We start from the raw sequence: 27,996 nt of genomic DNA, 5'->3' as shown, positions 1-27,996 counted from the left end.
AACAGAAAATAGATTGAAACTCAGCAATTTTCAATTATAATAATCAGTGTTATTCAAATGTACTGGCACAGATACAGCGAACAGCAGACCCACGGATCTGCATGGAACTTAATGATCGTAGAAATTTTATACAACTCTAGTAATAGGTGTAGGAAATCTTCCATACCCTACCAGATACTATACAGGTCGCGATCATATCATCACGAAGTAAGCAGCTCCACAAACTTCATGCGACAATTAACTCAATTTGAAGATGTTCGATGAAGAGCAATTGGGATGGCTTCCTGGTTAACCTCCACAGCATATATACATCTTTATCTGTAATTAGATAATTGGGAGTTATCCATCTACTGTTTCCATATCTGAAACATGTATATCTGGTTTTTCATTCTTCAGAAACTCGTCCACCAAATCGCCTCTTCCTATGCTGAAACGACAGTAAAGCCTCCGCATACTCATCCTCTCCAAAATCAGGCCAAAGTGATGGTGAAAAGAAAAGTTCACTGTATGCTGCTTGCCACAACAAGAAGTTGCTCACTCTCAGCTCGCCACTTGTACGGATAAGTAAATCTGGGTTGGGGCTATCAACTGCGCAGTTCGTTGCTAGTTCTTGTTCGATTACGGACTCAGTGATGTCTGCAGGTTGAAGCAGACCCTCTTTTACTCTGTAAGCAATCTTTTGGCATGCTTGCACTATGTCATTCCGTCCACTGTAACTGAGAGCCACAATCAGTTGGAGCTGCATGTTGTTCCTCGTCCTCACCTCTGCTTCCTTTATCAATTGCTGTAATGAATTTGGGAGCTTTGAAGTGTCTCCAATTACACTTAGTCGAATTTCTTCCCTGTTAAGAACCAAACAACCCATTAAATTTATTTTGTAATGTCAATGCTACAGGTAATCATGAACTAAATAGGTCAAACAACTTGTCAGAAACATAATACAACGGGAAAAAACAATTATTAGTCATATTTTTTTAACAATAAACAATTATAAGTTATAAACACAAAGTTGATTCGGAGCCATTAATTCCCAGTGGAGATTCAAATCTTGAAGTGAATGATTCATCATTGCAAATCCAAAGATAGAAAGCCTGTCATCTAGCCTCTATTATTCTACAAAGCAAGCAGGCCATAGCCCCAACGACGATGGACAAAGATGTATTGGAATCTTCAACCAAACCATTTGCACTATTCTTTTCAATAAATGAAAATTTAACCCCTTACTCAATATTACGCTTCATCACCGCTACGGCTAAGGCTCAGCATCCTAGGTAATCTTGTATTCAAACAAGGATTTTATAACACATAATAAACACATTCACCTACAGTCCACTCTTCAGACAGACTGAGTGCTTGGAACTTCTACATATTGATAAACATATATTTGACCCAAAGAGTGCTATATGTTATTTCTTTTCCCCTTGGTCATGTGTCTAAATTTCCTAATTATAATGCATAGTAAGTCTAGATTTCCTAATTATAATGCATAGTGGTCTCCAAAACATTTTTACAATGCTCTATTCACTCTGCATCTTTCCTTTGCTATTTCGCATGCCATCAACCAGAAGTTGGAATTCTAAGCATGGCCATTTGACCACCCCTTAGAACTTGCTACATGCATGCTTGGAGCTTGCCACTTTCTCCATTGAGCCTTGCTACAGTGACTTTGCTACATTGCGACATACTTGGAACTTTATTGGAAATCTACTCACTTGGAGATTATAATCTTGGGAATTATTTTTTTGTTTTCGAATTGTACAAGTCAATTACTTTATTTATGTTTGGCATTTGAAAGTGTGTTAGTAATTGCTTAAGAAAGATAAGTATAGTTAAGAACTTTTAACTCGGATTTGAATTGTGGGCTACAATTTGGGGCTTGTATCTGCTTCTACAACAAGAAATTATAGTGAAATTCGAAGTCTTTTGAGTACTATAACAACTTGGCCTTTGTTTTTTGTGTGTTTGACATTAAGAGAACAATTTTCTTCTCTTGAATCTCATCTTCTCCCTCCATCTAGTTGGTTTCATTCCAACAAAGTGGTATCACAGCAAGGTTGACGATGAATCATGATTTCCAACATGTTGCAACCTATTGTAGAAAGAAGTTTTTTTATACGTAAAATATGGTAAAAATAAGTTTTTTTATAGGTAAAATCATGAAATTCTCTCCCTCCATCTAGTTGGAAATCTACTCTCTTGGAGTCATAGCACTAAGTATTGTAGAAAGAAGTTTCCGGAAGAAAACATGAAAGCATCTACTTTCATGCATTAAAAAGATAAAAGTAAGTACCCGGGGAGGGGTACGGGGGCAGGGATTGCAAAAATTCCCCGAAGCGGGGATGGGGATGCCTCTGGACCCGCCCCGCCCCGCCCCGCCCCATAATCCTCATCTATAAAATTACATAAGTATCCCTATAAGTGGTTGTCTTTCCATAAATTGTTATACTTTTGTTTAGAAATTTGTATTCTTATTTAATAAGTGTTTAATTAGATTAAAAAAAGTAGAAATTTTTATTATAGAAAGGCGGGAAAGGGGCGGGGAATTTTTCCCCGTAGTGTGCGGGGCGGGGATGGGGATTAGATTTACACCGCAGGGAGGGGACGGGGATTCCCCACAATCCCCAAAGCGGGGACAGGGCGGGGATGGGGAATTTTTCTTGAGGCGCGGACGGGAACGGGGAGTGCAACATCCGGCCCCGCCCGGTTGCCACCCCTAAATGTGCAAGAAGTTGCTCTTGATAAGCCGTGGTACCTTGATAGTGGTTGTTATAACCACGTGACCGGCAACAATGGTATTTTCATAAACTTAGATGAATCTCTCCAAAGTGAAGTCCGAACGAGTGATGACAAGAGACTTTCCGTAATAGGAAGTAGTGATATTCTCGGACAAACAAAGAAATTTGATCTCCAATGTATTCTATGTTCCATCCTGTAGACACCCCATTTTGTTAAGATCGGACTAATGATAGGTAGCTACAAGGATTACTCATATGATGACTCGCGAAGCTTCTCTAGTCCTTCTCTCTGTATTTCTCTCGATCTTTTTCTAGTTTTTAAAACAAGAGGTAAACAAAAAACAAGTGATCCCTTTTACCAAACCCGCATTTAAAACCACCCGAGTCCACCAGAATCTTCAAAAAATGAGTCCTGAGTTTACCAAACCAAGATCACGGAGATCTGACCCAAAAGCCCGTTAGCACACGGCAACCCGCCTCTTACGGCAACCCAAGATCCCAAAGATCCAACCCCCCAAATGATAGGTAGCTACAAGGATTACTCATATGATGACTCGCGAAGCTTCTCTGGTCCTTTTCGCTGTATTTCTCTCGATCTTTTTCTGGTTTCAAAACAAGAAGTTACCGAAAAACAAGTGATCCTATTTACCAAACCCGCATTTAAAACCACCTGCATCCACCAAAATCTTCAAAAAACAAGTCCTGAGTTTGCCAAACCAAGATCATGGAGATCTGACCCAAAAGCCCATTAGCACACGGCACCCCGCCTCTTATGGCAACCCAAGATCCTGAAGATCCGACCCCCCAAACTCAGAAAAACTCCACCAAAAACCACTTTTCGGAACTGGAAACCACTTTCGAAACCGAGAACCACTTTTTTGGATTCGAAAACCACCTCCAAAAACCGAGACCACTTTTTGGGAATCAAAAACCACTTCAAGAAACTGAAAACACTTTTTTGAGAACCGAAAACCCTACCTGTGATTTCCAAGGTCCTGCAAATCAAAGCCCACGATTTTTAGAGTCCTGGAAATTTCCAAAGTCCTGGACATCGCAGGCCACGATTTCCAGGACAGTTGGAAATCGCAGCCTGCGTTATCCAAGGCCTGGAAAATCGCAGGATGCAATTTCCCCACCCTTATAAAGGCCATTCGACCATATGTTTGGAGGGTAAAAATCAGATTTTTTAGGTTTTCCTAAAATTCTAGAGTGAAAATCACAGGATGCAATTTCCCACCCTTAGCCTATATAAAGGCCATTTGACCATTTGTTTGGAGGGTAAAAATCAGATTTTTAGGTTTTCCTAAAATTCTAGAGAGAGAAAGTAGAGAGAGAAAACTTGAGAAGCTTTTGGGATTCCCACCGAAACTGGGAACAGTCACCTCTGACCACCCAGTTTCTTTCAGAATCCCTTGTAAATCTTGGGACGTCGGCATTCTGTTGAAATTCTGGGGAGTTGGAGCGGCGCCCACTTTCATATCGGGAGGCAAAGGGATTTCCCAATCCCTAGTTGGAGTGTCAACGGATCCACTTCGGATCGGATCCAACTATGTCTTAGTCACGATCCATTCAAATCCCTTATTGGTCGGATTGGATTCGGAGTGTTCTTTGGATCCTACTTCTTGTGTCCAGGTCACAATCCATTTCAAATAGGACTGTCCATCGGAGTGTTCTAGTAGGTCCTACTTGCAAAACAACAAAAAATCTCAGCTTTCTTCATTTGAAATGAACTCCAAAACTTCCTCAATTTAGAAAAGAATTAGTCATTATATTTTGTAGCAACCCATGATTTTGATGAAGAATAGGATTTTATTGTGAAAAGAACTCCAATGCTCGAGGGAGCGTGACGATAAAACTTTCTAGTAACTAGTCCTTGTTGAGGATGAGTGAGATGTTTGTAGGAAGAAAAACGGATTGAGGAAAGGAAGAGAAAAAGGTGTCCGGATAAGGGGTGAAGTGGAAAGTCGTAAACTAAGCAATATTTACTTCATTTAAATGAAAATATCCCTCCTTAAGACTGAATATAAGAAATATTTTGAGGGTATTTTAGTAAAAGGACTTTGGATCGTCACTATCCATCGGATCTTTTAGCCATGTCTCGATCACGATCCAAAAATTTTCGGATCTTACGAAGAGGATCCAAAATATGTCCATGGATCCTTCTAATGTGCCCAGATCCTTTCTATTAAGGTTCGGATTCGGACTATCCATCAGACCGTCTAGGTCCATTGACACCCCTAATCCCTAGGTATATTTACTGCTTTCTTTATCGCTTTCCCCATTTCAATTACAATTCAGTAATGGGAAGCTATAGGGTTTGGGGATCCGATGGCCCCAAACCCTATAGCCTAAAGCCCCTCCTTTTTCACAGTTAAGGTTCTTTTATTTTCTATTTGTAAAATTTTTCAAACATGGGCTGCGCTCGGCATCCTAGCGAGCTAACCGCATATCGACCCTCGTGTGCGTCGCGCACATTAGTCGTAGCTAGGCTGTGGGCAGCTATAAGATTTGAGGATCCTCTGGCCTCAAGTCGGATAGCTAAAAGCCCCTCCTTTTCACAGTTAGGGTTCTTTTCTCTTCTCTCATCCCCTACTCTATCTCGGGTCCCACCATAGGCCGTGAGATAGAGAAGAGAGCTTGATGCTCCAAAGGTGAGGAAAAAGAGAGAAACGAACCTGTTTCTTTTATTTACTCGCTTTCAGTCATTTACTTTATGTCATTTACTTTCCACCATTTTACTTTCTTTTCCGTTCGAGAGTAGCTATAAGATTCGGGGATCCTGTGGCCTCAAGTCATATAGTGAAAACCCCTCTTTTTTCACAGTTACAGTTCTTTTCTCTCTCCTTATCCTACCACTCATTCCCGGGCCCCACCATAGGTCGTGAGAGATCGAGAAGAGAGCTCGATGCTCCTAAGGTGAGGGAAAACGGAGAGAAACGAACTCACTTCTTTACTTTTCATCAGTTTCTTTCCATCATTTACATTACGTCACTTTTTGTCATTTACATTTCGTTCCACCAAGATCGAGGGTAGCTATAAGATTTGGGGATCCAATAGCCCTGTGTCATATAGAGGAAACCCTCTTCCTTGTGCAAATAGGGATTGACCATTTCCCTCATTTCTCTATTTCTTTCTTTCTTTATGTTTAAATCCCAACCTGGAAATAAGCTTAATAGTAACATGAGTTTAAAACCAATTTTGCTAAGATTTCTCCTATCCGCCAAGTCAAGTCAAGAGACCGGATTAACCCAGGCATGAGGGGTGTCCAACACCTTCCCCCCATGTAACCATATCCCTTACTCAGACTTCGGTTGAGACCAAGCTTAAACAGAGTTAATTATGGGTTCTACGCCCTAACCTAGATGGCGACTCTGATTATTGCTTTTCTGTGGAATTCAGATTTGTATCCCAAGTTCACAGGAAATGCAAGCATAATCCCACATCTCAGTCGGGTGGAGGAAACGAGTACAATTCGCTTACCGATCTAGACAGGTTGAGAGTGAAATGTACTCCAGTTCAGATTTCATTTATACATACACCCGCACCTCACAAAACAAGGAAGACAGACCGCGGAGCGGACCCCCATGGGGTGGTCAGAGGTCATCCGGCCCCCGACCACGGATCCACACTGTTGGAATATGTAATAAGCCTAAGGGCATAACGGACTTTGTACATTTTTTGGGTTTAATATAAATATTTGAGTAAGGGGGAGATCTCCCTAACTCATTCATTCTTTCTCTAACTCTTTCTGAACATGGTATCAGAGCCCTAGGGTTCGCGTGCCCTAGGGACCTCCATTGACGACCCCTTGTCTTCTTCTCCATACAATTGCCATTCATCTCCATGCCCTAATCTCTTCCTTTCTTCTGTTTTCTTTTCTCTTCCTTCTACCTCTTCTCTTCTTCTCACCCTAACCCTAAGCCTAACCCTACCCTCCTCCATCTGCAGCCCCTCCCTCCCTTGAGTCCCCAACCCAACCCCCCTTCCTCCCCTTGCCGTACGCCCCTCCCCCATCATATGCAAACTCCCCCCCCCCCTTTGCCGTACAAACACCCCCCACCCCACCCCCTGCAACCTCCCACCCTTTTCCCCCATTCCCGTACGCCCCTCCCCCTCCCTCTGCAACCTCCCGCCCCCTCCCCTCTTGTCGTACGATCCCCCCCGCCACCCTTTGTTCCTCTTCAGCCCCTCCGCCTTCCCCATTAAACCCCTCCTCCACTCTCCTTTGAACTTTTCAAATCTTCCCCCTCCTTTGACCTAGAAGAGTAGAGTTCTTCCCTTCTAGCCGTCGTTTCTTAATGCCCTAGATCTTCCCGTTACATTTCTCCCTCTCCTTTTTTGTCGCGGCTCCGCTTTGTGATCAATTGCCTCCATCTGCCATGGTTCCTTCGACGTCTGTCCCTATTGGAGCCACGTTTAGTTTTCTCGGCTTGCCCTAGTTTGCCCCCCTTCTCGTGGCCTTTGCTTGTTTGGTGTGCACAACTGTTGTCTGAGCCGATGTTTCCTTTGTCGTTTGTTATTATGGATCCAGTATTGAGAATCCTTCGACCGGTGTGGTGCCTGTTGTCCGTCAGACAACTTTTCTGGCATCGTCTTCATCGTCTTCTCCCTCTGTGGATTGTTCATTCCCACAGATGACTACTGTTAAGTTAGATGGGGAAAACTATGTTACTTGAAAGGCAGCCGTCGAAACCTACCTACTTGCTCGTGGCAAAGCCCACATTATTCGTCGTGATCCTCCTGCGAAGACCGACCCTACCTATGATCGATGGGAGCAGGAGGATGTTCGTGTTCGCACTCTTCTGTGGCAGAGCATGGCTTCCCACATTGCCGGCCCTCTGATGCTTCTTCCTAACGCCAAACAAATATGGGATCAGATCACTCTCGTTTACTCTGGTGTTGCCAACATTAGTCGAATCCGCTCCACTTACTCGGAGTGGGTTCGCCTTCGCCGTGGTGATCTGTCACTTGCCACTCACTACAGTCGATTTGTGGCCTTATGTCAACAGCTTGATGTCTTTATGCCCCTCACAACAGATCTTCTGTTGCTGCTAGTCAGAGGGAACAGATTCGTGTTGTTCAGTATCTTGAGAGTCTGGGTCCGGAGTACACACATCTCTGCCAGCAGATTATTGGATATGAGAATATTCCTTCCCTCACGGAGGTCTACTCTAGGGTTCAGCAGTGCTCCCTTGGTGATCCTTTGACCTCAGTGCCTGTTGATGGCTCCGCTCTAGCAGCATCCGATGGTAGTACTCGTCCACCTCGTGGTGGTGCTTCCTTTGGCCGTGGGCGGGGGGCGTGGGCGTGGCGGCCGGGGAGGTGGTTGTACTTGCGGTGGCCGTGGCCGATGGTTTTGCACTCATTGTCAGAGGGATGGTCACCACATTGATATTTGTTATACTCTACATCCTAAGCTTCTTCAGTCACGCTCGGCACATTTGGGTGCCGCTCCTCCGTCTGAGCCCATTCAGCTACCTGCATCTGTTCCTGCGCCAGTGGATGACACATTTACCCTATCTCGTGCAGATTACGATGAGTTCCAGAGACTCTGTCTCAGTGCTCACCCTCCTACTACAGGTTTCGCACAGCCAGGTAGCTCACCTACTACTCTTCTATCTAGCTCGGGGTCCTGGGTCATTGATTCTGGAGCCTCCAACCACATAACTGGTAACTCTTCCCAGCTCCATTCTTTTCGTTCATTTCCATCTAGCTCTCAATCCATCAACCTTGCTGATGGGTCCACTACTCCCATCACGGGTGTTGGCACTATCTCCCCTCACCCTACTCTTACCTTATCATCTGTTTTATGTGTACCAAGATCACCCTTTAGTTTACTTTCAATCAGTCAGATTACTAAAGCACTTCACTGCTCTGTCTCATTTTACCCCTCTTATTGTCTGTTTCAGGATCTCTCGACTGGGAAAACGATTGGAACGGATCGTGAGGTAGATGGACTCTATCGTCTTGACTGCCGGCCGCCTACTGTCATACATAGCTCTGTGGATACCTTTCAATGGCATTGTCGCTTCGGACATCCTTCACTTTAGCGGCTTCAGCAGACCCATCTCGTCCCAGCCCCCTTTTCCTCTTTTCAATGCGAGTCATGTGAACTCGAGAAACACCATCGCGTGTCATTTCCATCCCGGGTCGTTAGTAGGGTGTCTAGTCCTTTCAAGTTAGTTCATTCTGATGTATGGGACCCTCTAGGGTCGCGTCTTCTGCTGGATTTAAGTACTTTATTGTTTTTATTGATGACTTCTCTCGTATGACTTGGGTGTATTTGCTTAAAAACATATCTGAGGTGTTCTTTGCTTTTCACACATTCCATTCTGAAGTTAAGAATCAATATAATTGCAATGTTAAATGCCTTCGTACCGATAATGCCAGAGAATATTTTTCTGGCACACATGGTCTTCAGGACTATCTCTCCCATCGTGGGATTCTTCACCAGTCCTCGTGTGCGTACACCTTCCAACAGAATGGTGTTGCAGAACGAAAACTTCGTTACTTACTTGAAGTCGTGCGTACTCTCCTCTTTCAGATGAGTGTTCCTAAGTTATACTTGAGTGATGCCATTCTCACTGCTTGTTTTTTGGCCAATCACCTCCCTTCATCAGTTCTGCATGGTGCATCCTCCTTTGCCATCTTGGCTCCCGGTCAGGATCCATTTCCTCTCACGCCCCGTGTTTTTGGGTGTGTCTGTTTTGTTCATCAGTTAGGTCCAGGCAGGGATAAGCTTGATCCTCGATTAGAACGATGAGTGTTTCTGGGGTACTCACGTACGCAGAAAGGGTATCGTTGCTACAGCCCTTGCCTGGGACGCCAGTTTATTTCGGCTGATGTTACGTTCTTCAAATCTGAACCATTCTTACATCAGGGTGTGGAACCACGTAACTCTCTTCTCGATTCCGCGGTTTCTCTTCCTCTGCCGGTGCTGCCCGAGTCTGACTCATTTCAACCTGTTCCACCTCCGTCTCCAATTATTGATCCTCATTCTATTGTCCCCTCTGCAAATCCAATTCCTCCTAAACCTACAAAGTAGTATCAGCGCCGCAAGCAGAATGCTAGATCCAGGTCACCTCCACCCGAACCGTCATCTTCTCAGCCGATGATTCCAGTCTCTAGCTCCCAGGTATCATCTATCCCTCCTCCGCTGTGATTTTCGACTCCCCTATTGCATCTCGTACGCGCTCCCACTCTACTACACATCCAATTTCAAATTTTGTTTCCTATGATAAATTAACCAATGCCTTCAAAAGTTTTCTCTCTTCTTTGTCGTCTGTGGCTGATGCTCTTAAGCATCCTGGCATGCACGATGCTATGACACATGGGATCTTGTACCACTACCCTCTGGTGCTCGTCCGGTTGGGATGTAGATGGGTGTTCTCCATCAAATATCTACCTGATGGTACTATCGAACGCTTAAAAGCACGCTTGGTCGCAAAAGGATACACTCAGACTTTTGGGGTAGATTATACTGAGACTTTCAGCCCAGTTGCGAAGATTCCCTCTGTCCTTGTACTTCTGTCTCTCGCCGTGAATCATGGTTGGCCTCTGCATCAATTGGACGTGAAAAATGGGTTCCTTCATGGCGAACTCACTGAGGAGGTATATATGGAGCAACCACCAGGGTTTGTTGCCCAAGGGGAGATGTCCTCCTACGTGTGTCGCCTGCGCAAGTCACTTTATGGTCTCAAACAATCTCCAGGAGCGTGGTTTGGAAGGTTTAGTGAGGCAGTCATGCGCTTTGGAATGAAACAATGTGGAGTAGATCATTCCGTCTTCAGTCATCACTCTTCAGCTAGGTGCATTCTGTTGATAGTATACGTTGATGACATCATCATCACAAGTAGTGATTCACGAGGCATACAACAGTTAAAAATTTTCCTGAAAAAGGAATTCTCCACCACGGATTTGGGTCATTTCAGGTACTTTCTGGGTATAGAGGTAGCTCGTTCTTCCATAGGCTTGTCTTCATCTCAGAGAAAATATGTTTGGATTTGTTAGAAGAAACAGGCAATCTTGGGGTCAAACCGGCACCAGCACCCATGGATCCTAATGTGAAACTGGTTTCCAGAAGAAGGTGATTTGTTAGGAGATCCTAGCAGATACCGAAGGCTAGTTGGTAAACTGATATATCTCACAATTACTCGACCAGATATTTCATATGTCGTGGGAGTAGTCAGTAAGTATATGAGCTCTCTACGTACCTCTCACGGGGGCTGCAGTAGTCCAAATTCTTAAATATTTGAAGGGAGCTCCAGGAAAGGGGTTGTTGTTCAAAAGTCATGGCCATATGAAAATCGAAGGCTTCTCTGATGCAGATTGGGCTGGATCCCCAGCAAATAGGCGATCCACCACAGGGTACTGTACATTTGTAGGAGGCAGTCTAGTCGCATGGAGAAGCAAGAAGCAAGATGTTATAGCTAAGTCCAGCGCAGAGGCAGAATACAAGGCAATGGCACAGATAAGCACCGAGCTCATTTGGCTGCGCTCACTTCTATCTGAGATAGGTTTTGGCTCATCCTCTCCATCGCAGTTGAACTGTGATAATAGAGCGGCAATACACATTTCTACCAATCCAGTATACCATGAGCGCACCAAGCACATTGAAGTGGATTGTCATTTTATTCGTCAGAGAATTCAGAAGGGAGAGATTTGCACTGTGTTTACTAAGTCAATGGACCAGTTAGCAGATATGTTTACAAAGTCCTTGAACAGGGCCAAATTGAGTGATATATGTAACAAGCTGGGAATGTATGATATCTACATTCCAGCTTGAGGGGGAGTGCTGGAATATGTAATAAGCCTAAGAGCATAACGGACTTTGTACATTTTTTGGTTTTAATATATATATATATGACTAAGGGGAGATCTCCCTAACTCATTCATTCTTTCTCTAACTCTTTATTAACACACACATACATAAACACATTGAATGTTGGGAAGATTTTAATGAAAGGAAATAGCGTCCGTTTCAAGGAAGACGTATGTGAAATCAAAGAAAAATCATTCTCTTATTGCCAATGTGAGAATGACTCAAAACAAGATGTTTCTTCTAAAGTTTCACGACGAAGTTCTTTCTTGCTCAACATTATTGTCAAAGATAAATTAAGGCTGTGGCATCTTCGATATGCCTACTTGAGCTTTAGCACTTTATCTCTAATGTGCAAAAAACATATGGTTAGAGCCATGCCTAACACCGACCATCAAGATCAAGTGTGTAAAGGACATGCACTTGGAAAGTATCAAAGAGACACTTTCCCTGTTGGAAAAGCTTGGAGGGCATCAAATCCTCTTGAACTATCCTCTTGAGCAAGCACATTCAAATCCATGAGGGCCTGTGCAATCAGCATCAATTGGAGGTAATCGATATTTTCTCACCTTCATTGATGATAATAGTAGAAAGACGTGGATTAATTTTCTTAAAGAAAATTGGAAATATTCGGATCTTTTAAATCTTTCAAGACCTTAGTTGAATAGTACAGTGGTTTCATGTTAAAATCTTTGCTTTCCGATCGAGGGAGTGGATATATTTCTCAAGTGTTTGTGAATTTCTTGAAAAAGAATTGAATTAGGTATCAACTTATTACTCGGTTCACACCTCATCAAAACGGGGTCACCAAAAGGAATAATGGAACAATTATAGAATTAGCTAGAAGCATGTTGAAAGCCAAATGGATGCCTAAAATATTTTGGGCGGAAGTCATTTGCATGTGTGATATATCTGTTCAATCGTGCATCATCAAACATGAAGCTTAGAGTAGTCATAAACCCTGTATTGTATACTTCAGAGTTTTTGGTAATATTGCCTACTACTTGCCATATAAAAGAAGAATCAAGTTAGATGATAAATATGAAAAATGCATCCTAGTTGAGTATAGGGAATGCTCATAAGCATACAAGTTGTACGATCTCATCAATAAGAAGGTTATTATAAGTAGGGATGTGAAGTTTAAGGAAGAAGAATCTTGGGATTAGAATCAAAATGAGAAGAAAATATTAATTTTTGTAGATATGGATGAAAATAAAAATACTCAGAATGGTAGAATTGAAGACAATGGCTAGGATATCATTTTTTTTTTAAATCTAACTCTCCATATTATTCTCCATCTTCTTTGACTCCATCTTCTTCTTCATCTTCAACGAGCCTTGATTCTTGTCCTAAGAAAACAAAGGTATGAGAGGAGTCTATGATATTTCAAGAAGAATCCCCAATGAAGATTTGACCAATTTTACTTTATTTTCCGATGCCGATCCAATTAGTTTTGAGGATGCATCTCAAGAGTAAAATTAGAAGCAAGCAATAAAATCAAGAAATTTATTCTATTAAAAGGAACAATACGTGGGAGCTAATGAAGCTTCCAAATGGGCAAAACCCAAAAGACAATTGGGTTGAAGTGAGTATACAAAACAAAGTTGAATGTAGATTATCATCAGGTATTTGCTCACGTTGATCATCTTAAGATGATTTAGATGGTTCTAGCTTTGGCGGCTCAAACAAGTTGGAAGGTCTATCAAATAGATGTCAAATCAGCATTCTTGAATGAATTTCTTCAAGAGGAAGTGCATATCGATCAACCTTTAGCCTATATAAAGAAAGATGAAGAAAACAAGGTGTGTTGACTGAAGAAAGCTGAAATGCAAGTGTGATAACCCAAGAGGGGGGCTGAATTGGTCAATTAAAAATTTTAGGCTTAATTAGGTGGAAGATTAAAAGTTAATCCACTAATTAAACACTAATTAGTCTAACCCTTGTTCAAATAGACATTATAATGCAATTAAGGTTTAGACATTTCAATCAGGCACATTTACTAACCCTTGTTCAATTTAAAACAAAATAACAAGTTAGGGTTAGAGTTTATCAATCACCACAAGTGCAAGAGAAGAAGGAGAAGTCATCCACAAGGAACACAAGATTTATAGTGGTTCGGTCTATCACAAGACCTACTCCACTCTTCCAAGTTTATCTCCTTGGGATTCTCCACTAAAAATGAGGTTCTTCAATGACAAACCTCCAAGCCATACAAACTCCTTCTCCACTCCAAAGGGGACAAACCCTTTCTGCACAAAGCCTTGCGAGGGGACACACCCTCTTACAACGATTCACCTTTCTTATCGGTCCGAATCGGAGACCCTCAAATACAATGGATTCACCTTTGTTACCGAGCCGAATTGATAGCTCACAATCACTCCAAAGAAATATACAAATGCAAAGCCTATGGAGTTCCTCTTGATAAGATGTGAAAATACAAGCTCAAAGAGGTTTAGCTTTTGATAGAAAAGTTTAAGCTTAAAAAGATAGGATTTGATCTTTCAAAATGGTTCAAAAGCTGGGTTATAATGGTTTGGATAGTGTATATATAGCCCACAAGGAAATATGACCGTTTTGGGGTAAAACCGTAAGAAACTGGGTTGAAAAAGTCAACCTGCGCAAGCCCCAACGGCTCGTTTTCCACGCCGCGACGGGCGACCACCGTAAAACCGTAAGAAACTGGGTTGAAAAAGTCAACCTGCGCAAGCCCCAACGGCTAGTTTTCCACGCCGCGACAGTCAACCGAGGTACGGCGGTCGCCCGCCCTTATTGGGCTCTCTTTTGTAAATTCAAATTTCAAACCGTCGCGGTCGAACGGCGAGGGCAATCAGTTTTATTTAAATTTAAGCTCAAAAATACTATCCCGGTCGACCGACACATCGCGGTTGCCCGTCCAAACCATGACGAATTGTTTCTGTTGCGACGGAAACAATTTTGTGGTCGCCCGGCTAATCCCCAGTCGACCAGCCCGCCATTTACCTGCAAATGCTGGATGTCTAGCTACCTTGCCGCGGTCGCCCGGGACACCCCGGTCGACCGGCCCTGTGCAAAATTCCATTTTAATTTTAAAAGTTCAGGGGCTTTTGGGCCATGGTCTTTGGGCTTAAGTCCTAGGTTTTCAAACACATTTTTAGGTGTGTTGATTGTTTCCAAAGATATAAAAAGTTAAGTATGAAAACTATTTGAAAACCTTGTGAAAGTGCATTTAACATAAAATCAAGATGACTCTAAATACATTCTACAAGTAAAGAACCTTAAGTCTTCTTGGAATGTCTTTGCTCCTTTGTACTTGTTTGGACTTCTTCAGCTTGTAAGTGAACTTCTTGAACATGTTTGGCTCTTGTGACTTCCTCCAATCTTCAATGCATGTTGAAAGGTACATGAGGTGTCACCAAGGCATGTTCAACTCCAAGCTCCTTGACACTTGCTAGGAACTTGTGGGATCTTCATATTCGAGCTTCTTGACTTGGACATCTTCAAATGAGGATGTCTTCACTGTAGGTGCAAGCTCTTGGTTCCTTTGCTTCTTTATCCACAAGTCATGTGTTGAAATGAATTGTGTAATGGCGATTATGACATAAAAATCCTGTATATAACACAACACCTCAAAACAACACATTAGTCCATAAATGTTAATCAATTTGGTTTGTTGGCATCAAAACAAAAAGATAAGGTGAATGATTGAACCCTTGGGCTTACATTCTCCCCCTTTTTAATGATGGCAAACAAATTGATTAGGGAGGAAGGAGATATCAAACAAATAAATGAATAAGAATGATATGATATAAACAATGGAGCATAGCTCCCCCTCACTATATGCACAAGTGTAATATGTGAATGTAAAGCATGTGGTGCATATATATTGAACTCCCTAATCAATTCCCAAAATTCTCCCCCTTTTGGTAACAGCATAAAGGAAGGAATATATAACTATGAGAGTGCAAGTGGGGTGTCAAGGTGAATAATAGCTTATATAAGCTATGTACCTAGTATATGATATTGCATTTAAGCTTATATGATGCTTATCAAAAAGAAAATAAAGTAAAGTGCATGATAAGCCTTTTTTATCTAAAGAATTTGAAGGTTAAGCACAAGTAATGGAGCAATAGATCTTGTGAGCATATCACAATGATCTATATAAACATGAATATGGTACCATTAAGCTCTCCCCCTATGTATTTGTCATTGGCCCTAGATGAAACCTATGTGAGAGGGCATGACAATACAAATTGGCAATAGATATGACAGTAATAGCATAGCCAATGGATCTTATCATGATGAATGATATATTTACTCTCAAAATCACATGATAAGAGACAACTTCATAAGCAATGAGATGAGCAATTCAAGCACTATCCTATAAAGGAGAGTTCTAGAGAGTTTTCAAACTCTAGAACAAGATACTTATCATTGGAAGAGATGAAACCATATAAGTATATCCAAGACAAGTATAAAGCCTACAAGGATTTGACATTAAAGCTCAGGCCAAGGGAACTTAACATACATAAGAGATAATCTCAACATGAAGGCATAAGTCAAGACCCAAACCACAACACATATGGAGCAATAGGGCTCCACATTAGTGTACTTATCATATATGATGTAGTATACACATCAAACATCATATGATAAGATGGATGGACAGACAATACACATGTATAGCTCCCCCTCTGTGAGTGACTCATACAAATTATGAATCGAAAGAGCTGTCCAACCACATAGTCACCAAGGGATTTATAGATAAATGATTTACAATCAACCCTTAGGCTACAAATGCATGATTGCTAGGGAAATCACGTGATACCAAATGAAATTAAATGACAACCTAGCATACCATGCTCCCTAACTAAGCACATATGGCTAATCATGGTTAAGATGTTGTTGGCTAGAAGTCAAAGAGATGAGTGTACACTCTCCAACTTACTAGGTAAGAGAACTAAGAGTACCAATTGAGTAGCTTTTAACTTTAGGTTTACCATCTTTACCATGTACGTAATACCTTACAAAGGGGATAAAACTATAGGCTATATAGATATGCCCATTTAGCTCAAATCTATAGAACTCAGACAAAAGAGAAATTTGACTATAGAAGACTATGTCTGAGAGAGACATCCATGGCTCATGTAAGTGAGAGCATACCACTATGGATAATCATGAGCAAGATATGACATTTTAAAGCATTCATAAAGTCTACCACATCTGGATAATCCTTGTTCCTTGTTTGGACACAAGGAACAAGACACATAAGGTTTATGGTCCAAACATCTATGTTTTACATCCACATACCACCTCTCTAAAGATAAGGCACTAAGCACAAAGTGCATAGGCCCATAGAAAACCAAAATGTGAGGGAGATAAGTATTCCCATCATAGTGTATTGCATGTCAACCACCATCATGGGTAAATGCCCAAAAATGATACTAGATTCCTATGAGATTTTCAATTTTACTCAAATGAGTATTATACATTGAATCTAGACTCATTTTCAACTTCCCTAAATAATATATTCTTTTTTTTTGAAATGGCGCCTAAATAATATATTCTTATATGAACTTAGGGAATGATCCAAGGATTTTAAGAATACCAAGTGATAAACACCTTGGATACATGCATTCCAAAATGTACTATCATGACTAGATAATTTCGTCTAAATTTCAAAGTTTATCTTAGTAATGAGAGGATATCCATTTTAAGCTTTTGGAATACATCTACTTTAACCCATTAAGATTTCTTATACATTTAATGATAATCATTAAACACACAAGAATGGGTTGAAGGACAACTAGGTACAAGAAATAGACATATTCACTCACCTACGGCACAAGAGATGTCTAAGAAAGGATTTTGAGTGAATTTTCTTAGACATGGCTTTTAGCTTCTTAATTTTGCTAGAAATGATACTCTAGACAAGTTAAATATTCTTAAGATCTAACAAATGCCAAATTTGTCCAAAATAAAGTTCAAATATGAAAGAAGTGAACTTGATAGATTTGGTTGAACTCATGGGCTAATGGTGAGGTTGATTTTCATGAAAGCACAAACATGATTTTCACATTGAATTTTCTAATGTGGATTTTCTTTGTGGATGAATATTAAGTACATAGTGATGTGATTTTGCACTTAGATGGATTTTTCTAAAGGATATGATCATTAAAGCACAAATATAGTCTAAAAATAAATATAACATTATTTTCTTTATAGACTATAGATAATAAATGATATGATCATTAAGCTCTTATGAACATAGATATATTCAAATTAGAATTTCATACTTATGAATATTTATATTCATGAATAACAAGATATATCAATTAAGCTCATGAAAACTAGATACAAAAATATTAATCATGAAATGAAGTATCTAGAACGAAAAATTCATATAATATGACAGTTAAGCACAACCACATATATCAATATATTCAATAAATGGTTTGAATGGGGGACTTTGGAACCCAAATCACTTTGGTTCCACTCAAGTTTGTTTGTGGGAGTGTATCTTTTCTTATCCAAAAAAACTTGTTAGATTTCACCGATAATTTTGCTTAATATCCTTAATTTTAATGGTGATGATTTTAATATCCTTAATTTTAATGGTACCTTCACCGATGATTTTAATATCCTTAATTTCATCGATGATTTTAATATCCTTAACTTTAATGGTACCTTCACCAATGATTTTGCTTCTTGTATCATCCCCAAAGGTGACATTTCCTTGATGGCGCATGGTGACGAAAGCGAACTTGGTTACGTCTCCCGTCATGTGCCTTGAGCAACCGCTATCCAAGAACCACTTGTCCTTTGAGGGTTTTCCTTTCAAGCATACCTACAAGAACCAACGCTCATGTTGAAGTTTTAGGTACCCACTTTTTCTTAGGTCCTTCAAGGTTAGCAACATCATAGAGCAACCCAAATAAACTTAGATGTTTTTGATTTCTTAACATTGCATGCAAATCTTAAGTGTCCTACTCTACCACAATAGTGACAAGTAGGAACAAATGCACTAGTGCTAGCATGCATGTGAGAAGAATACATTACAAACTTATTTTTGAATGAGGCTTCTCCTTTAGAAACGGGTTGGTATCCAACGCCAACTTTTTCTAGAGAAACAAGCTTATTTTCAAGAATTTCATCTAGTTTATTCTTTCCACAGGAAAATTTTCTAAATGTTAACTCAAGTTATTTGCATTTCAAAACAAGTTTCTCATTTTTCTCTTTCAAGCTTTTGTTTTCAAAAATTAATTTGTCTACTTCTTCATTCAAGGCTTTGTTTTCCAAAATTAGTTTTTCACATGTATTGGTTTGCAAATCGAATTCCTTTTTCATAAATCCAAAATCTCTAGTTATATCATACAATGACTTTTCATTGTTTTGTTTTTGGCAAGCTGTAAACCCAAATTTTCATGAAGTTTTTCACAAGCAATTAATAGTTCATCATTAGAAAATTCATGAGAGATATCATCAACATCATTTACCTCGAATACGGAGATGTCTTGTGTCACATCGGCGAGTCCCATGAAGCAAAGGTCATCTTCATCATTTCCGTTGGATTCATTTCCGGATGAAGCACTTCCTTCATCCCAAGCCGCCGCACACAAAGCCTTTTTGCCACTTCTTCTATTCTTCTTGTTCTTGCCATGGTTGTTGATGAGTGGGCAATTTGGCCTTATATGACCAACCTTGTTGCACTTATAGCATCCAATCTCCTCTTTGCTTGAAGGCCTATTTTCTTCCTTGGCTAGAGTTGCCTCCTCTCTTGAACTTGAGAAATTTCTTGAATCTCTTGGTGAATAGAGCAAGATCATCATCTTGTATGTCTTCTTCACTCTCAACTCTTGCTTTAAAAGTTATTCCTTTCTTTTTTATATCTTCCTTTTGTTTGTTTAAAGTTTCTCTTCCTTTTAAAACCATTTCAAAAGTTATCAAAGAACCTATTAAGTTTTCTAAGCCCATTTTTTATACGTCTTTTGCTTCTTCAATGGCAGTGACTTTGAGATTCCAATTTTGGTAACTAATTCCTTGTTTACCTAATGATTTCAAACCATTGGTAATGTTTGTGAACCTAGTATGCATTTCGGCAATGGTTTCATTAGGGTCCATCATGAATAGTTCACTCTCTAAAAAGAAGAATCATCTTGGACTCTTTCACTTGATTTGTCCCTTCATGAGCTACCTCTAGCATATCTCAAATCTCCTTAGTAGTTTCAAGAGTAGAAACTCGATTGAACTCCTCGGGAGATAAGGCACAAATCAAGACATTTATTGCTTTTGCATTGATAGTGGACTCTTTTCTTTCATTATCATCCCATAGGTCCATATCAACACTAGGTTCTTTATATCCATTTTGGATGCTTCTCCAAACATCAAAATCTAAAGATTTCAAAAACACTTTCATTCTAGCTTTCCAATATGGATAATTTGAGCCATTGAAGAAGGGAGGTCTAGTAGTAGATTGCCGCCCATTGCTATGAGAAAAGGTTGCCATTTGGATCTTTCCCTTGTAGGTTTTTACAGAGAAGTCCTATGTAAGAACTTAAGCTCTGATACCAAGTGAAATTCCACTTAGCAACCCAAGAGGGGGGTGAATTGGGTGTCTTTTCAAATTTTAAGGATTTTGAAAACTTTGTTTGCACTAGTTTTAGATTAGTTAGAAAATCAAAATTAAGATTCAACGCAAGAGTAAAAAGCTTACCACAGGAGAAGAAGTTGAGAGACAAGATAAAGAGACAAAGATTTTTATAGTGGTTTGGTCTTATCCAAGACCTACTCCACTCTTCTCAAGTTGCTCTCCTTGAGGATTCCACTATCTTCTCCAAGGAACTTAAATACGGCGTTCCTTCCGCCTTGTACAAACCGAGCTTCGCGCTCCAAGGGTCTTCTACGGTGCCCTTTGTACCAAATACAAAGAAGGGAAAAGGGTTTAGCTTGCTTGCCTCTAGATAGGCTAATTACATGTAAAGCTCACTCACTCTCACAATAAAAAGATCAACAAATGAAAATCCTAAAGTCTTTCAAGTATAAACTAAGGTCAAGGCACAAGAGAAAGAGGGGGAGTGAAAATCTTAAGGAAATTGAGTGTAAATGCCTTTGAAAGCACTTAGAATGTTAGGTAAACTCCTTAGATAAATTCCCAAGAGTCCCAGGGTTCATATATATAGAATGGAGAAAGATATGCCTTTTTTAAGCTCCCCAACGGTCTTCTCGGAGTCCGGGCTCAGAGCTCCGAGTGAACCGTAGTCCCTTTATTTTTTGAGCTTGGAACAATTTTCGGAGCTCCGAGAATATTTTCGGAGCTCCGAGAATATTCTCGGAGTTCCGAGAATATTCTCGGAGTTCCGAGAAGCCTACAAACAGCATGTTTTCCTGTTTTGTTTGCTGATTTGATTTGGGCTTTTAGAACTTACTTCTATCATATTAAATGAAATGTCATGAGGGTCCAAAATGTGAGGACGCCACTATGAGCATTCACTAACCATTTAAGTTCAATTTTAGGTTAATTTTAACTCCCTTTTGTGCCTTTGACCTAAACTATGCATGATGGACCATATACATTCTAAATTTGCTTGGTCTTCACTCTTGTTGGCACTTTGTAAAAGCTTTGACTTGTCTTCAATCAACTCTTTTGATGCTTGAGCCTTGCTTGACCTTCTGAGTTGATTTTCATCCTTGTAGAGCTTGAATTCAACCTTGTTCTTTGAATGACCTTGTTTTGCCTTTGTGTTGGTTTGCCATTGAGGATGATTCCTTCTTCATGCCTTTGATCTCGACTTGAGCTTGAATGATTTTGCCATTTCTTGTGCAATCTTGAATGTACTAAAGCTATGAACACAATAACTTAGCCAATGAAAATCATTAGTACATAAAACCTTTTTATATCAAATTGAGTTTGTTAATCATCAAAACATGTCAATGGGAGTACTTGTTGAACCCTTGGGCTAACAATTTTCCTTAGAATAGACTTCTTAAATATAAGCAAAAGGTAGCGCTAGAATCAATCATTTTCACTACCATTCTTTTTAATGTAGTTGACTTCAAGCCAAAAAAAAATGCCTACACACACAGTAAGGCAACATATAAAAAGTAAACAAATAAATAAAAAATTCACATCTAAATTCAATTGATTTCAGACAAAAAGAATCACCCATCATCCCAGAAACTATCATGCTTGCTGACAATTCAATCCCCAAATTTAAGAAAAAAAATTGTCACGCACCTAATTGGCCATAACACAAATAAACAAAGTAAGAGAGAGAAAAGGAGGGGGGTTGATTTGAAGCAACTGAACCCAAGGTTTAAAATTTCAGTTTCAGAACCGGTTTCGGACCTTGAAATTTCGAATTTTGGTCGAAATCACAAAACCAGAAACTATTATTTTATTCAATATTAAAGTTTGGTGAAATATTAAATTAATATTAAAAAAAAAGATTTTTTGGGTCAAATTTCGAAAAAACCAAAATTTCGGTCGAAATTTCGATTGAAATAAATGACCGTTTCTGTTTTCATCAATTTCGGTGTCGGTCTCCACCGAAATCCGAAATTTCGATCGAAATTTAAAACCATGACTGAACCTTCAATGGTTCAATTCGAGAGGAACACTAACTCTCCTAAAACATAAGTTTTTGTTTGGTTGTAAATTCTATTTATTTTCATTAGAATATACTTCTTAAATATAAGCAAATGGTGGTGCCACATCGCAAGCCCATCTACCCACTTGCAAGACACATCACCAATAACTAACACCCACAAGCCTAAAATAAATAACCACCACAAGATCAACATTTTTCAAGATTTGACTTTTCTTCATCTTTGCGCATTTCCTCATTCGCTATGCTGATTTTGTTCAAGCCTTCCACAAATCAACATTGCCCTTCCATCAATTTCGAAACAAGTAGTTTGATCTGTCGGAAGTCATCACGTATGGATTCCAAAAGCTCCCAAGACATAGCTATGGTGCAAGATCGACCGTTCTGATACCACTTGTTACATACCTAATTGGTCGTAACACAAATAAACAAAAAAAAGAGTGATGTGTCACTCCAATAACTACTAGAAAATCTTATAGTGAATAAATCTCCTAGTTTTTTGGCATTTCAACTGTTTTATTTGAGTCCTTAGACTTGTGGTTGCTGTTAGGGGTCGTGTTTGATGTTAGTTATCTTGATTTCTCTCATTGTGACTAATCTCTTGTCATGCCAATATCCAAGTAACTGTTAAACATGGTGTAAGCCCAATGGTTCAACGATCACCCGTGTTTTGATTGATCCCAAATCCAAATTGATTGAAATTCATAATCTAATGATTTGCTTGTTAATATTGTGGATCAAGTTCAGGTCAATATGAAATTACTCCACGAGCAACTCAAATAGAAAGCCTCATGACAAGCACATCAAGGAGTGTAAAATAATTGTCGATGATGAATCAGAGAGAGAGAGAGAGACCTTGTGAAGATTCAAAGTCCAAAGCAATCAAGGCTCACAAGTTGAAGACCCTGACCTAGGATGTGATTTTCACATTTTAAAATGCAACTCAACCCTCCATAGGTCTTAGTGGTATTCAAGGCTCAAATAACATCTTAAATAGACATAGCACACCCTAAGGAATCACTAGAGGAACCCCAAAAAGACCGAACAAGTATTTAAAAGGAAGTTGCAAAAATGGTTGGTTCGGACGCCCAAAGCCCGAGGGTCGGGCGCCCGAATACAAAGAGAAAATTTTATCCGAGAGACCCAAATACTCGGAGACGCCCGAAGCTACCTTCGGGCGCCGAGGTCGGACGCCCGGGAAAAATCTATGGGCACCCGAAGATAGTATTTTTCAATTTGTCTTTCTGCAACGGTTAGTTCTCGAACTTCCGAATGGCTTCCGAGAGACTTCCGAACTAGCCGTTGGAAAGACAAAAAAGTCTAGCTTTGTGCTTTCTCTATATAAATGCCTCTCCCACCTAATTTATTTTTGTTCCAACTCTTGATTATCATTTACTAAGCCTACAAACAACTTGTGATTCATTAATTTGGCATTAAATACCTCACAAACCCTCTTGAGCCTTGACTTTCCCACTTTGATTTTTGAGAGGATTTGAGCTAGAATTTTTGTAATCTTTTGAGTTTGTGAGAGAATGTTATCATTGTATCATTTGCCTACTAAGAGGCACAAGAGAGCTTTTCTTTCATCTTCAAACACTTGTATAGAAGGGTTGTTACCCTTGGAGAGTTTCAAGACTTGGCATTGTAAAGAGGCCTCGGATCCGGCCATAGTATGGAGTCCAAATATTGGAAGAGCCCAAGCAGATAAACTTGGAAGAGTGGAGTAGGTCTTTGGAATAGACAGAACCACTATAAAATTGGTGTCTTGTAGATGATTCACTCCTTCCTCTCTTCTCTTGGTAATTGGTAATATCTTACTTTGCTTGCTTTAAATTTCAAATTAACAAGGGTAAAATTATTGTTTTTTAAAAACTAAATCACACATGCAAATTTATAATTACCCAATTCACGTCACTCTTGGGTTGCCTTTGGATTTCACATGGGATGAAATTTCTATATTTACAAGAGATGTTTATCAATAAAAAAGGGAAAAACCAACTATTAGTTTTATTGGAGGTTTAGCTTCCCTTGAAGCAAGCTAAAGTGTTACAATAGGTCAAAAGAAGAATCACGCATCAAATTGGGTATCAAAGCCATGAGATTCTGCAATGGAGGCGGTACGAAGATATCTAAGTTGGATGAGGCGGTGGCATAGCTTAAGGAGATGACCATATGACAAGGTCAACAACTCTGAAACTTCAGGGAAATGGTTGCCGGGCAAAGTCAATGGTTGGGTGAAATTCCTCACAAGATGTCACCAATAGATGTCAAATATGACTAGTTGTGCTGCCAAGTGCAACCAGATAGGTAAAAGTCATCTGTGTATCGGTCCCTCAACCGCCCAGTCAATACTCCACCCAGCACCTCCATCAAGACCATCCAGAACAGTACCATGCGATTGGATTTTCCCAGATTTGATGGGAACAATCCGCTCGGGCGGATTTACAAAGCAGGCCAATTTTTATTATCATCAAATTCCATATAATCAACGGATGATGATGTCTTCAGTCCATCTGGAAGAAAAGGCGTTCAGTAGTATCAATGGATGAGAAAATCCGAAGCCATCATGGGTTGGGAAGACTTCAAACGAGCATTAGAAATCCTTTTTGGCCCCACTACTTATGAGGATCCAACTGGGTCTCTAACAAAGCTCCGTCAAACTACCTCTGTGTAGGATTATCAAACTCAGTTTGAGGCACTCGCCAACCGACAGAGGGTCTCAATGAGTCCTTCATGGCAAGTTGTTTCCTCATGGGTCTTAAATGGATGTCCAGATGTTTAGGTCTACTTCTCTTTCTGCTGCAATTGGGCTTGCTTGACTACAAGAATAAAAAATCAATGTTCATCGACGATTTTCTAGACATGACTGCGATAAAAATCAATGAGATTCTAGAACAGTTGTCCTCAAATCATCCCACCCAACTATTACACGACTTACTCCGAGCCAAATTCAAGAGAGGCGTGCCCAAGGATTGTGCTATAATTGCAGTGAAAAGTTCCCTCCGAGACACACAAAAGCTGTATCTGATGGAGGGTTTCCAGACGATAGAAATAGATGTCCGGGAAACTAAGGATGAAGGTTGGAATTCAGTTGTTAACCTGGAGAACCACGTTCTTCAAAGGGAAGGGGAATGATGCGTATGGGATGTGGACTCTCTAATAACTACTGCAAAATCTCCTGAGGAATAAATTTCCTAGTTTTTTAGGATTTTTAATTGTTTTATTTGAGTCCTTAGAGTTGTGGTTGTTGTTAGGAGTCGTATTTGATGTTAGTTTTCCTAATTTCTCTCATCATGCCTAATCTTTAGTCATGCCAATATCCAAGTAACTATTAAACGTGAGATGAAGTTTCTGTATTTAAAAGAGATGTTTATCAACGACAAAGGGAGAAGAAACTAGCAGTTCTTAGTTTTATTGGAGGTCTAGGGCGCATTTGGCAATGATTCTAATTCAGTTTCTTGATTTTGATTTTGATTCTTGATTCTATTATTTATTCTGATTCTAGTTCTAAAGAATTAGAATCACTTTTGGCAGCTAACATAGAAAAAAAAATTGTTTTTGAAACATTGAGGAAATATCCAAACAACCTAGCCTAAGAATTAACTTTGTTCCATCAAAAAATTAGGAAAAAAGACCCATAATGAGATGAACACCCAATTGCAAAAGAGTCTATTTTACAAACCAAACCATTACTAAACTGGGTTCTATGTAAAAAAATAATCCATGGAAGACTCTGAGAAGAAAATACATCCATAACTCAAAAACTCCATCTGCACAATTCACATATGCATACAAATTTCATCATAACTCTTGTGGTAGAACATTTTGGAAGTAACAACTCAACACTTCCTGAAGTTCTTCACTACTCACTTATTTCATAGAACCAAATTTCTCAGGTAACTCTTTTTTTATAGTTCAGTGCATGCAAGCAGCCACAACATATATGGAACAACACCCACAAGCAAGCTCATGCTACCACACTGGCATCCATGAACACAAACATATCCTGTCAGTTCATAGATCACAAGCTAAATATTTGCCTCTTGTAGTTGTATCTACATATCTCCTCCTTGTATATGAAACTGCAAAAGCAAAACCCCCCAAATTGCCTAATCACCAAAGCCCTAATTACCAAATTGCCTGATAAAAAACCCCCCAAATTTCAGTTACTCTCCAAATTACAAAACTTAACTTCTTGAGCAAAACCCAAATCACGGTACTCTTTCCTGAGCAGAACCCAAATGACAGAACATTACCGATCGAAGGATGTCGAGATTGAGATAGCCAGACTTTTCGGTGGAGAGAGAGAGAGAGAGAGGTCAAGGTTGACCTAGGTGGTCCGGCGGTCGGCCATTAGAGATTGGCTTTCGGCGATCAGTTTCAGTGGCAGCTCGTCAGAGAAAAGAGGAAAGAGACGTATGCGATAAAGAGCCCCCGACAAATCGATCCGTTCCAGGGTGGAAACGTCTTTAATTTGTTTCATTTTAGACGATTCTGAATCGAAAACAAAAATAACGAAAACGGTTCTCATGAACCAACCGCGCCAAACATGTTTTTCTTAATTTTCTATTCTTAAAATTAGAAAAAATAGAAAAAACACTTTTAAAGAACGGTGCCAAACTTTCCCCTAGATTCCCTCGAAGCAAGTAAAAGTGTTACAACAGGTTGAAAGGAGAATCATGCATCAGAGGGATAGAAGCGGGGGTTGGGGTTGATTCGAGGCAATTGGACCTTCTAACTGATCAATTCGAAAGAAACCATAACTCTCCTAAAACACAAGTTTCTGTTTTGGTTGCAAATTCTATTTATTTTCATTTGAATATACTTCTTAAATACAAGCAGAAGGTAGTGCCACATAACAAAACCGTCGACCTACGTACAAGCAACATCACCAATAAGTAACCCCCACAAGCCTAAAATAAATAACCACATAATAACTAAATTGTAACTACTTAAATATAGTACAATAACATGCACATATCAAAAAACAATTCAGTTGCTTTTGGAAAACATACCTATGGAGATTTTCAACCTCCGTCTGTAGAACACTTTCAAGTAAATACATTAGAAAATCGACCTCCGGCTGAAATATAACAAAGTAACAGAAAAATCAATATAATGTTGAAAAAATCACAAAACACTGAATCAAAAAAAAAAAAAAATACATTACTTTTCCTCGAAGCCAATTCTCATAAGAAAAGGCGAAAACAGTGAGAACCCTAATCCCCCATTTACAGGAGAGCTTGAGGATCTCCTTGAGAGCCTTAACGCCAGCCTCGTGGCCCGATCCCGTAGGCAACCCCCTGGCCCTGGCCCACCTCGAATTACCGTCCATGATTATCGCCACATGTCTCGGAATCGAATCCTTCCGAAGCCCCAGTGGAAGCACAGTATCGCCATCATTTAGCCTTCCCTTCTCCTCTACTTCCTCTACTTCTGCAACTGATGATTCTGAGGCAGAGACCAAAACTCGAGCTTTTGGAAGAAAAATAGAAGAGAAGGGGGTTGAATTTGAAGTAGAGTTTCTGGTGCGAGAATGAGAAGGTGCGAGTAAGAGAGAAGGTTTGAGTTTGCAGAGAGATTGGGGGTTTTGGTTTCTTTGGAAGGCTGGTAAAGGATATTGGAGAGCAAGCATCTGAACTGCTTTTTATTTTCGTAATCTACTTTTTCTAGGGTTTCTGTTTCTCTGATTTGAAATCGGCTATAGATATAGAATAGGAGAATAGAGATTGGACGAGTAATGCGGGTTGCTGTCGGAATTTCTTCTAGTAGATACTGTTTTACTCTCGTCTGCAATTTTTTTCTGGCGGAGAAAAAGGATTCAAATGGATGGTGAAAATAACTTCTACTAGATCTTGTCTGA

General features: G+C 39.9%; 2 protein-coding genes across 2 annotated transcripts; both read right to left on the bottom strand.

The window, feature by feature from the left end:
- Positions 1 to 9: 9 nt before the first annotated feature.
- LOC143856260 (cis-prenyltransferase 4, chloroplastic-like) lies at positions 10 to 27,988 on the bottom strand. Its single transcript, XM_077366427.1, has 3 exons — positions 27,304 to 27,988; positions 27,149 to 27,216; positions 10 to 842 (listed from the first exon to the last, which is right to left on the bottom strand). The coding sequence occupies exons 1-3, from the start codon at positions 27,766 to 27,768 to the stop codon at positions 386 to 388; spliced, it is 990 nt and encodes a 329-aa protein (XP_077222542.1). The 5' UTR covers positions 27,769 to 27,988; the 3' UTR covers positions 10 to 385.
- LOC143856261 (uncharacterized) lies at positions 17,879 to 27,129 on the bottom strand. Its single transcript, XM_077366428.1, has 2 exons — positions 19,026 to 27,129; positions 17,879 to 18,376 (listed from the first exon to the last, which is right to left on the bottom strand). The coding sequence occupies exons 1-2, from the start codon at positions 19,356 to 19,358 to the stop codon at positions 18,080 to 18,082; spliced, it is 630 nt and encodes a 209-aa protein (XP_077222543.1). The 5' UTR covers positions 19,359 to 27,129; the 3' UTR covers positions 17,879 to 18,079.
- Positions 27,989 to 27,996: the final 8 nt, after the last annotated feature.

Source organism: Tasmannia lanceolata, unplaced genomic scaffold, assembly GCF_043159265.1.
Source record: "Tasmannia lanceolata isolate RefF3 unplaced genomic scaffold, GAP_Taslan_0.1 ptg000023l, whole genome shotgun sequence".
Classification (NCBI taxonomy): Eukaryota; Viridiplantae; Streptophyta; class Magnoliopsida; order Canellales; family Winteraceae; genus Tasmannia; species Tasmannia lanceolata.
This window is presented reverse-complemented; position numbering and strand designations above follow the sequence as displayed.